Genomic DNA, 12475 nt, shown 5'->3' with positions numbered 1-12475 from the left:
TTTCATGTTTGAAACAGGATGCTGTAAGGAACAGACGGTGATCTTTCCTGACGTCCACAGCGGAGGAGCTACAAAGATCCCATCTGAAGTTCAAAGAATTGGAAGCTGCTGAAGCCAGCCGTGTCCTATCTGGCCACTGATTTATAAAGAAGGACTGAGAGGAAGGACTTTTGAAGGACTGAAGTATTTTTGAAGAGAGGTCCAATTATTTCCCTTCCAGAAACCAAGCTCCACAGAATCACTTGTCATTCTGGGGCGTCTGCCATAGAACGATGAGTTGTTCCCCAGCTGGATGTCTGCCTGGCTCTGACTTGCAGATCTGGCCCTGACACCAGTACCAGTGTGTGTCAGGTCGCTGGGATGAGAGCCCTGAGAGAGAGGGCATGGGGGGCACAGCCAGACAAGGCGGGGTGAGGCACGCCCCCTCATGTGCCTGGTTCTTAAGAGGTATAGAGGATGGGTCCTGCTCATTATTGCAGCCATGGGCCCCACAGCGGGGCACAGAGTGTAAATGAGATGGAAATACAAGCATTCTGCGCACTGTCATGGTGCGGGGCAAAGAGAACATGGCATGAGCATCACACAACCAAGGGTTAGCAAGCTCCCCTGTGGGCACTAATTAGGGAAGTGTCTCTTTTCACTCTCTTCTTCCATTCCTCAACACCAGAGGGGCAAGTGCAGGGATGCACTGTCCCCTCCAGGCCACGAGAGCCACGAGCCAAGTTTGCACCGTGATAAGCGCTTGACATATATTACGATGATTAGTAGTAGTATTTTTTCCCCTTTACAGAGTGGCATCTGAGGCACAGAGAATTAAAAAATCTGGTCAAGGTCACACAGCTGAGAGCAGGAGCTGGACTCCTAACCCCAGGCATTCAGAATGCAGAGCCCAGCGTTGGTTTTGTTTTCTTTTCTTTTGCAGTACGCAGGCCTCTCACTGTTGTGGCCTCTCCCGTTGCAGAGCACAGGCTCCGGATGCGCAGGCTCAGCAGCCATGGCTCACGGGCCCAGCTGCTCCATGGTATGTGGGATCTTCCCGGACCGGGGCACGAACCCGTGTCCCCTGCATCGGCAGGCGGACGCTCAACCACTGCGCCACCAGCGAAGCCCCAAGCCCAGGGTTTTGACCTAAACTATATTGAATATGAAATTTATTTTTCAGTTATAGAACCCTAGTTATCATTATTTAATATCTCAAGGTGGACCAGTAGATAAGTCAGGAGGAACCATGAAATACAATTTTCCAGAGGGTCAGAGTCTTTCTAAATAGATAGAAAAAAGGAACAAGGCCAGTCACACAGACAGGCACACACACAGGATGTGAGTGTGAGGACTAAAAAAACCTTGTGAATCTTAGAAAAACAATTTAGCCACTGAGTTGGTGAGGCTAAATCTGTTATACAAATACAAAGTGACATTGACGAGGCTGAGGGAATGTCCTTTTGCATTCTACCTTCACCAGTTTCTAATCCTTGCTTCATTCCTTGTACTTTTCTGCCATGAGAGCCTGTATTCTGAGAGTGGAGAGCTGCGCTGGGCGAAAGGGAAGGGTAGCGTCCAATGGCCTGGCATTCTCAGGTGGACGTCTGGCTTCTGAGCCCCACACAGGAAACTTCGTCGTTGGGAAATTTGCTGATGTAAACACGGACTGACAGGGGAAAGATGTTTGTCTGAGAACTTTGTCCAAGTGAAATCTTAGGATCATGGGAGGGACTTTGGGAGGCATCTGGTCCATTGCTTCCCTGAAGCTCGGTCGGGCATCCAGCCCTAGAGATTCTCATGTTGTCGGTCTGAAGCAATCCCTGGAATTCATATTTTTAAAATGTTCCTCAGTTGACTCTCATGTGCTGTGAACCTCTTTTAACACTTTTAATGCTGCAACTACGACAACAACTACAATGTCCACTTTTGCTTGGTTCACTCTAGTGATGGGTTTCTCACTACTTCCTGGGGTAGCCCATTATGTTTTTGGACAGGGCTGATTGTTCAAAATATTTTTCCTTAGTTTGGATAGAAATCCACATTTTGGTAGCTTCTACCTATTGGTCTTGGTGTGTTCCTTCCATCTGAGATGAATTCTTCCTTTAACAGCAGCAGCTGTAGTCTCTGAAAGACTGTGGAAAGTCCTTCCTTGGTCTGTGATATGACCCACTTACCCCTGAGGGTTTATCTAGAGCTCTGCCTCAGAGGTTGTCTCCACATGGCCATCATTCATCCTTTGCTGTCAGAAAGTTTTCTCACTCTTTTGTGCATATAAGCTTTATTCCTCAGACAACAGTAAACCCTGTTCCACTTCCCTTTCCACCTGATCCCCAGTATCTGAGTCCTCAGTCTGGGCTGTGTCCCTGACCCACCCCCTGGCTAGTGGGGGAGTCTTAGTGACACTGTGATGACTTTTTAAATCCACTGGGATGTTCTCTTTCATATCAAGTGTGCTTTTGATCTTTGACATTCTGTTTTCTTTTCATATCACTTATTAGCTGTGGTTCTCAAATAGGAGTGATTTTGTCCCCCTAGGGGACATTTAGCAAAGTCTGAAGACACTTTTTGTTGTAACAACCTGTGTCTGTGTGGATGCTACTGGCATCTGCTGGTTAGTGACTAGGGTATGCTCAACCTACAATGCAGAAGACAGGCCCCAAGACAAAGCATTGTCCACCCCCAAATGTCATTTGTACGAAGGCTGAAAACCCTAGCTTATTAGCATTAAAAAAGCAAAGACTTAAAAAAAAAAAAAAACAAAAGCAAAGAATGAAGGCAGGCAAGAGAAATGAGGCTGCAGAGATTGTGTGCAGCCTGCAGCTGAGGTTCCAGGCACTGCATCCTCAGAGAAACAAATGAGGAAATAACCCAGGCAAAGGCGAGGTTTCCAGGGCTCATGCGGAACCCTAACTATAAAGAAGCCAGAAAGGAGTCACATATATTTGCTCCCTGTAGCCTGGTTTTCCCCAAATGTGACATATTTCCCCCTCATGGTATGTAACAGAATTTTAAGATAAACATATTTAAGAAGAAAAGTGAATGTAATTACTTTGCTGCACAGGAGTAATTAACACAGCATTGTAAATCAACTATGCTTCAATTTAAAAATGAGTTATTAAAAATCAAAAGAAAAGAAAGAAAAAAGTGAGTGGATTTAAAGAATATATTGATAACTGAACCGCTGGTACGGTGATATGGCAAAGATTGTAAAATGGTCGGTAAATAATGTCTGCGACAAGGCCATTGCCTTGTAGGAAAAAAGAGTTGCTGGTGTGAAATGGAGCAAAGAGGCGTCAATGTGCATCTTTGCTCTTAATGGGAAAGGGAAGGAGCTGCGATTTGGCAAGAGATGCAATAGAACTTACTGTTCGTGGCGTTCATCTCAGCATAGTACTTGTTCCCACCCACGGACTTGCCAGACAGAGCTCTGTAAATATACGTGGCCCCATCGAGCCACGTCCACTGTTGCCCCTGTAAATGACAGGAGACGGGAGACATGTACACATCAGCCTGCCCACCTGCTCACAGCCCAGACCCATGTAAAACATGGTTCTCATTGTAAAAACTGGGAAAGCACAGAAATGTGTAAAGACGGGAAAATAAGAAAGTCACTCTGTTTAATCTCTAGGAGGAAAACATTACTCATCTTTTACTATATTTACTTTTGGTGCAACCATTTTTGTCTATGACAATAGTCTTATATACTGAAAAATGTGGTGGCCTTTAAAATATATATTCAATTTTGTAGCATCTTGCATTCCAAACATTTTTTTTTTTTTTTTTTTGCGGTACGTGGGCCTCTCACTGTTGTGGCCTCTCCCGTTGCGGAGCACAGGCTCCGGACGCTCAGGCTCAGCGGCCATGGCTCACAGGCCCAGCCGCTCCGCGGCATGTGGGATCTTCCCGGACCGGGGCACGAACCCATGTCCCCTGCATCGGCAGGCGGACTCTCAACCACTGCGCCACCAGGGAAGCCCCCAAACATTTTTTAATGGTAAGAATGCACCATAATTTACCTTATTAATTCTCTTATTGATTGATGTTTACATTGTTTCCAATTTATAATTATTGCTAAGAATACTGCTATGAACCACTTTATTTGCAAAGCTGTTTCTGTACTTAAAATTATTCTTTAAAGCTAGCATCCCAGAAGTAGAATTAATGGCCAAAGGGCATGAATATTTTGAGGTTATTGATATTTATTGCCAAACTGCTTTCCAAAAACAGTTCAGTTGTAGGAATTTGCATCCTCATTTACTGGGAAATTTCTCCTTATCCTTAAAAATATTACTCATTAAGACAAAGCAAAAGTCTAATAATCTGATGTCAAATTATATTGTTATTCTAATTTGCATTTCTTTGATAACTAGAGACATCGCACAATTTGTTAGACTGTTTATTAGCCTCAGTCATGAAGGTAAAAAAATTAAATTACAAAAAAAATCTGGTAGAAATTGATGTAACTATTTATCCTATCTCTGAATGAGAGAGCTCTGATTGATAGTAATGTGAATATATAAAAATGTAAAATTCGTTGTATAAAATATATGTAACATCTATGGCAAAGTTTACCAAGAAACAGAAAGTCGAGCTTCCCTGGTGGCGCAGTGGTTGAGAGTCCGCCTGCCAATGCAGCAGACACGGGTTTGTGCCCCGGTCTGGGAAGATCCCACATGCCGCCGAGCTGCTGGGCCCGTGAGCCATGGCTGCTGAGCCTGCGCGTCCGGAGCCTGTGCTCCACAACGGGAGAGGCCACAACAGTGAGAGGCCCACGTACCGCAAAAAAAAAAAAAAAAAAAAGAAAAGAAAGAAACGGAAAGTCTGGGGTTTTTCTCCTTGTATTCTTTGTGGTTTTTTGGGTTAACATAGAAGCCCCACAAAGAATCTGTAAACTGCAGATCCCACATAGAGACCTCAGCAACCTCACATGTCATTTCTTACTATGAGGTATTGAGGCAGGTAAAATGAGGGACCAGTGAAGAAAGTTTAGGATAACATAAAAAACATGATAGCATCTAGCAAAAAGCTGAGCTGAAAGTTTCCAACTTTAACTCAAGATCTAATGGGGGTTTAACTAAGCTTGGTCTCCTAATGGGTCTGTGTGTGTGTGTTTATTTGTATATACCCATACATACTTACACAAACTTTTTTTTTTTTTTTTTGCAATACTCGGGCCTCTCGTTGATGCGGCCTCTCCCGTTGCAGAGCACAGGCTCTGGACGCACAGGCTCAGCGGCCGTGGCTCACGGGCCCAGCCGCCCCGTGGCATGTGGGATCTTCCCGGACCGGGGCACGAACCTGCGTCCCCTGCAACGGCAGGCAGACTCTCAACCACTGCACCACCAGGGAAGCCCCACAAACTTCTTTGTAAAGGCTCTGAAGAGCTGGTAATTTTGTGTTCAAAGATGTGGGAGAACTTTAATTAGATAGGTCTGTAAGTGGAGGAAATTGTTTCCTCCCTAACCTTGAAGCTTTGGCCTCTATCAATCGGAGGCAGGTGACTGAAGAAAACCTGTTGTGTATCAGTAGGCCCGGGGCTGTTTCCCAGAGAGGGGCTGTCTGGCTTTCCCAAGGGGCCATTTGTGGGCCAAGTCTGAGGTTACCTTCTGCAAGTCATGCAGGCAGATCCATATGGGCTTGTTTCTTTGACAGCCACCTATGTACGTTGCTATGGTGTTGGCTTCCTTTAAATTCAGGATAGATGCCAGGTGGGCTCCGTTTCCATATGACTGACACTCGAGCTGAGGGCAAGGAGGAGATGTGAAGTTTAAAAGCACAGCCCACAACCTAAATATCCATCGACAGAGGAATGGATAAAGAAGATGTGGTATGTATACACAATGGAATATTACTCAGCCGTAAAAAAAATGAAATAGTGCCATTTGCAGCAACATAGGTGGACCTAGAGATTATCATACTAACTGAAGTCAGACAAAGACAAATATCATATGATACCTCTTGTATGTGGAATCTAAAAAAATGATACAAATGAACTTATTTACAAAACAGAGATAGACTCACAAAGTTAGAAAACATACTTATGGTTACCAAAGGGGAAAGGGTGGGGGAGGGATAAATTAGGAGGTTGGGATTAATATATACACACTACTATATGTAAAATAGGTAACCAACAAGGACCTACTGCAGAGCACAGGGAGCTCAATATCTTGTAATAACTTATGAGAAAAAATAATCTAAAAAAGAATATATATATGTATATATATGTAAAACTGAATCACTTTGCTGTACACCTGAAACTAACACAACATTGTAAATCAACTGTATTTCAATAAAAATTAGAAAAAAAAGAAAAGCACGGCCCTCACTTCAGAACCCTAGAGCACCAGGCGGCATGGGCACACACAGCCCCTACCTCCCCTTGGGATCTAAGCCCCACAGAAGACTTCCTGTCACCTTGGGAGAAAACACAACTGTCACAGGTGTCAGGCCTCAGAGGGGGAGGCAGCTCGAGGCAAGGGCACGAGCTTTAGGGTCAGTGGAAGTGCCTGGGGTCCTGGTCTTGCCTGTTTTTAGTGTATGTGACCTTGACAAGTCACTTCACCTCTCTTCCTTATCTGTAAATAGAGGAGATAATTAGGGCTACACAAGGGAGTTGTTAGGAGGATAGAATTATTATAATTTTATATTATAATACTGCACTTCAACAAACCTAAGAAACCACTGACTGTAAAATGTGCTGTTCTCTAACAAGACACTTACTGCCCAAATAAAGAAATCATTTTATATATGCACATTTTATAGCTAGACAGAGCTATATACTTTATGCTCTTTGGGGGTTGTGTTACAGGATCTGCCTACATAATAACACAAATTAATTTAATAAAAACATGGTTTTGGCTGTGGTTGCTACTCTCATGTTTGCCTTTGAACTTGCTCAGGATTAGATGTGGTGACTGCTTAATGATAATTTACCAACCAGTTGATAATACCAGAATGTTTTTATACCCGTAATTTCTTTTTTTAATTTTAATTTCAATTTTATTTTTTAACGTCTTTATTGGAGTATAATTGCTTTACAGTGTTGTGTTAGTTTCTGTATAACAAAGTGAATCAGCTATACATGTACATATATCACCATATCTCCTCCCTCTTGAGTTTCCCTCCCACCCTCCCTATCCCATGCCTCTAGGTGGTCACAAAGCACCGAGCTGATCTCCCTGTGCTATGCGGCTGCTTCCCACTAGCTATCTATTTTACATTTGGTAGTGTATATATATCAATGCCACTCTCTCACTTCGTCCCAGCTTACCCTTCCCCTTCTCTGTGTCCTCAAGTCCACTCTCTACGTCTGCGTCTTTCTTCCTGTCCTGCCCCTAGGTTCTTCAGAACCATTTTTTTTTAAGATTCCATATATATGTGTTAGCATATGGTATTTGTTTTTCTCCTTCTGACTTACTTCACTCTGTATGGCAGACTCTAGGTCCATCCATATACCTGTAATTTCATTTGACTTTTAAATTTGTGATGCATGGAAGCTGGATTACCAGTCAATGTGTAGTGAGTGCACCAGTTACAAAAGATTCCTGGGACAGAAGAGGCAACAGGCTCCGTCTGTTTAATTGATGTTTCCCTTTCCTGTCAGTTCACACAGCTAGAACTCAGAACGCTGCCTCTTCTGTCCAAGATCGGGTCTTCCTGTCGTTTTAACTGCCACCTCCATCACCTCCAGGAGTCTTGTGAACTAAGATGCCAGCTAGGAACCAAGGAGCACAGCAGCCATGGTGTCAATTTCTCCGGTCCTTCCTGGCACCTTCTCTGCACTCTGGTTCAGGAGTGGTTAACTGTGCTAAGTAAGGCTTGGTATCAATCATGTGGATCGTTTTTGCCTTGAAAACCTGAATTGAGCATCCACCATGTGCCACAGGCTTTTTGCAAGTTCTTTTCATGAATCCTCCCAACAACCCCATGGGATAAAAGTGTTATCCCCATTTTACAGAAGAAAACTGGTAAAGCGAGGTAGAGCTGCAACTAATGTGTGGCAGAGCGTGATTTAAACTCAGGTCTATATTATTCCAAAGCCCTCCAGATGTCTTCTTCTTTGTTTTGGTAGGATTAGTGTTGGACTCTCCAGGGACAGGCAGTACAAACATCTGTCCAGGATTTCTCCAAGTTGCTTCCCAAGAACTGAGGAGAAGTCCACTGCTGTCCATGAGCTTTTTCTTCTTTCAGTGGACAGAATCCGGGAGGCCCTTTCTGTGTTTGGCTCTTTTTTTATTTTTTGCTATCATTCACATCTGCTTAGGAAAGCATTGCATTGGGGCCAACTTCCCTGGGTTTGCTCTGCTGGTTATTCTCAGTGTAATCTTGGGAAAGTCGCTTATGCTCATACTGCATTGCAATTTTTTGTTTAAATGTCACAATCTTGCATCAGTTCTTCACTTTTTAAATTTTATTTTATTTATTTAGTTATTTTTGGCTGTGTTGGGTCTTCGTTTCTGTGCGAGGGCTTTCTCCAGTTGCAGCGAGCGGGGGCCACTCCTCATCACGGTGCGCGGGCCTCTCACTGTCGCGGCCTCTCTTGTTATGGAGCACAAGCTCCAGGTGCGCAGGCTCAGTAGTTGTAGCTCACAGGCCTAGTTGCTCCGTGGCACGTGGGATCTTCCCAGACCAGGGCTCGAACCTGTGTCCCCTGCATTGGCAGGCAGATTCTCAACCACTGTGCCACCAGGGAAGCCCAGTTCTGCACTTTTTAAGGCCAGAAAAGATCTTTGCATCCTCAGTAGCTATCACATGATAGGTGCTTCCTCATTCTGAGTTATTGATTTACAGGGATTCTGAGGCCATTCTGGGCCCAGATCACACCTCATTTCCCCACATAACTTCCCGGTCAGTGACTTCAGTTTAACAACCACAATTCAGAGACACAGCAGCACGACTCCCAACACTCTGAGGTAACTCAGTCTGACTGGCTATGTGGGTATCTCTTAGAAAAGCCTCAGTGAAATAGAACCAATACATTTGTTGGGTTATGGAGACAGTGAGGCCTTGCATTTGTCTGGAATGCTTCGCTCTCCGTCAGGTGGCTCTGAGGCTGTCTACACACGGCTCTCTTGCTGGTAAATCTTGTATGGCAATTCAGTTGTTCTTTCTGTAAGTTCCTCATCTCATCGTCTTTGGATTTATGTCTTTCTGTCTTTCTCCCTGACAGTGAACTCCTTGAGGGCAGGCTGTTCCTTGCTCATCCTCATGTCTTTGCAGCCCATCCAGGGTCTGGGCCTATAGCACATGCTCCATCAATGCTTACACAATTAAAGGAGTTGAGCACATAACCCTCTACTCTCCATTTCACCAGCCAGGTTACTTCTCAGGATGCCAAGGAAGGACCCTTGGCTCTGAGTTGAATGATACCTGGAGCTTTGGGTGGCCCCTTGCTTTAGAGAAGCCTCTCCAAGCAAGGGCCAGATTTCTTACCTCAGCATCAGACCAGTTCTTCAGCTTCTGGAAGTATCCCTAGCAACAGGACTTGTAGTAAAACCATCCAGTAGCACAGCTAGGTCTCAGGATGATGGCTGCGCACAAACAAAAGGCAATTACAAGTTATGATGGCAAAAGGAAGCAATTCCCACACTTGAGCCAGTTTAAGACCTGGCTCCCCTTGAACGGAGGGAAGGCTAAGTGCCCTGGAGGAAGGATCCCTCCCTGCTGCCGAATCTTTATACTGTTAATCTCTCTCATAGCCTTCTCCAAAGGGGACTGTGGGCTTTTACCAGAGTAACTGTGCATTGGGGGAAAGGAGGTAATCAGCTCTTTGAGGATTACTGGCTCTGAACTGACACTAATTCCAGGAGACCCCAAACATCACTGTGGTCTGCCAGTCAGATTAGGGGTTTATGGAGGTCGGGTGATCAAAGGTGTTTTAGCTCAGGGCTACTTCACAGTGGACCCAGTGGGTCCCCAAGCCCATCCTGCGGTAATCTCCCCGGTTATGGAATACATAATTGGAACAGACATCCTCAGCAACTAGCAGAATTCCCACACTGGTAGCACGATCAAACAGCTATAATTCAAGACCTCACAAGAGTGAATGAGGGGCATAAATTGGTAGTTTTAGGTATTACAAGGAGGGAGTGGTGTTTTGGCTAGGGGGATGCAGGACAGGTTAGATGGCAACTTGTCTGGAACTTGAGAATGGGGGGCTGAAAGTCAGTAGCAAGGGGAGGGGGACATTTTAGGCGAAGGGGGCGGATGAGCAGAGGAATGGTGGCAGCAAGAGCAAGCACTTACGTTTGCCTTAACTGTAGGGAATCTGGCAAGCAAGCACTGTAGAAGAGAAGGAGACATTCAGGGCCCAGAAGCCAGAGAAGCTATGATCAAGAAAGGCACAAGCTCCTCTGGCTAGTGGGCTGCTGAATGGGCCACATCACTGAAACTGAGGTTTCTGAAGAAGCGGAGATGTCTGGAAACATAGAGGGCCCAGATGATGAAGGGGATGCCAAGCTAGGAAATTTGGACTTTGTGCCAGTGTGACTGCACTCCAATGCTCTTGGTGGGTACATGAGTCTTTCCACCCCCAGTGCATGTTCACAGACATTTTTGTGGTCACATAGCATTTCCTCTCTCCCTACTGAGATGACACTGTTGTCACTTGCTTGCCCCACTCTTCTGTTCTACTTCATTCCTTGCCTATAAATCTCCAGGGGCTTCCTGTTGCTTTCAGATAAGCTCTCCACTCAGTTTGACATTTAAAAGCGCTCACAACCTGGTCTGGTGGCCCTATTGAGACACAGCTTCCGGTGCAGAAGCCCCAGCTCCATCTTGGAACACGACGCTCATTATTGACATAGATCCTTTGCTTGTGCTATGCTTTGTACCTGTGAATGGTGGACATTGACTCACCTAGCTGAGGCACAGCAGGCAAGGTTTCAAGGTGAAAACAGCTCTTTTGCCCCTTTCCTGTTTGCCCATTTCTATTCCCCTTTAACCTTAAAAGAACTTAATTAGAGGAAAGAGCTCACTAGGCAATTTAACCTAACTCCTGACTTACGCTCTCTTGAATGCACACCGTGTCTTGTCTAACTTGCTGATTCTTTTCCTAGATAAAAAGAAGTAGTAAGAATGAAGCAGTTAAAAAATGACAAGCTCTCTATTCTCAACAGTCCCCTTAGCAATCCTGCAGTCTGACCACGCAGGCAAAGTAACATCTGAAGAGTCAGCCAGTCTGCAAGCAATGGGGAATGATGCAGAATCCAACTTCCTCTGTCGATGATCCATTGAGAGTCTTCCTCCTTTTTCTCCTTTCAAAACTGTCATGGCTGAGCAGAATCTTCAGAGTTGGTCTCTGGACACAAGTCCACCTTCTCCCTAGATTACTGGCTTTTCTGATTAAAGCACCTTTCCTTTCTACTGACACTTGCCTCTCGAATTATTGGCTCTTGTGCAAGAAGCAACCGAACCTGGGTTTGGTAACAAAGCGGTACATCAAATGTACTAGGAACAAACAACATAGACACTCATGTGCTTAAATACCTCATCTTCTACCACCTTTAGAAATACAGACATCATTTGATGTTAAATAAAAAGAACGCCTTTATGCTGAGACAGGCTGGGATCTGGGACCCTTTGCTGCGGTGCTGCAATGCTTGCACCTGGACACACCTCTCCTCAAGCAACAAAATACAAAAATGCTGTATAGGACTAAACATAACTGCATGCATGCTCAGCTGGTGCAAATTCTGGACAAAAGATACAAAGAGACCAAAAAACCCAACTGCCACTTTTGAAGAGCATGGAGCAAAAGAAGGGGGTCAGGAGCAAAAACAGGGTACTGCACATGCCCCCTGTACACAACACCACCTAAGAGGTGAGCAAAACACCTAAGCCACCCCTCTAGCCCAACCCCTGGACACACCCCTACCCTCACCGCATATAAGGAACAAGCTCGCCCCCACTCAGGGAGCGAGCAAGCAAGGGGACCTGTTGTTTGTTCTCCGCTACCCGCTGCTGCAGCAGGGTCCCTAATAAAGCCTTGCCTGAATTTCTTGTCTGGCCTCTGATGAATTTCTATTGATTAAGGAAGCCAAGAACCCTGGTCAGTAACAATGCCACTGTTGGTACTTCTGCTAACTTCTGCTACCACTATCACCTGCTTCCATGTACAAAGTGCTTTCTTGCTGTCAGGCACTATGATAAGCAGTTTATTCATACTATGTATTTATCTTTTTTAAAAAACATCTTTATTGGAGTATAATTGCTTTACAATGCTGTGTTTCTGCTCTATAACAAAGTGAATCAGCTATACATATACATATATCACTATATGTCCTCCCTCTTGCGTCTCCCTCCCACCCTCCCTATCCCACCCCTCTAGGTGGTCACAAAGCACCGAACTGATCTCCCTGTGCTATGCGGCTGCTTCCCACTAGCTATCTATTTTACATTTGGTAGTGTATATATGTCAGTGCCACTCTCTCACTTCGTCCCAGCTTACCCTTCCCCCTCCCCGTGTCCTCAAGTCCATTCTCTACGTCTGTGT

At 44.9% G+C, this 12475-nt stretch overlaps 1 protein-coding gene across 1 annotated transcript in view; it reads right to left on the bottom strand.

Moving 5' to 3' along the window:
- The window catches only part of REG4 (regenerating family member 4), a 61125-nt gene extending 50368 nt beyond the window's left edge, over positions 1 to 10757 (bottom strand). Inside the window, 4 exon segments of the mRNA XM_060141887.1 lie at positions 3348 to 3453; positions 5586 to 5723; positions 9415 to 9512; positions 10700 to 10757. Coding sequence (XP_059997870.1) covers positions 3348 to 3453; positions 5586 to 5723; positions 9415 to 9512; positions 10700 to 10757 — 400 coding nt within the window.
- Between the last annotated feature and the right edge of the window lie 1718 nt (positions 10758 to 12475).

This window comes from Lagenorhynchus albirostris, chromosome 2 (assembly GCF_949774975.1).
Source record: "Lagenorhynchus albirostris chromosome 2, mLagAlb1.1, whole genome shotgun sequence".
NCBI lineage: Eukaryota > Metazoa > Chordata > Mammalia > Artiodactyla > Delphinidae > Lagenorhynchus > Lagenorhynchus albirostris.
The sequence above is the reverse complement of the archived record's forward strand: the minus strand, read 5'-3'. Positions and strand labels throughout refer to the sequence as shown.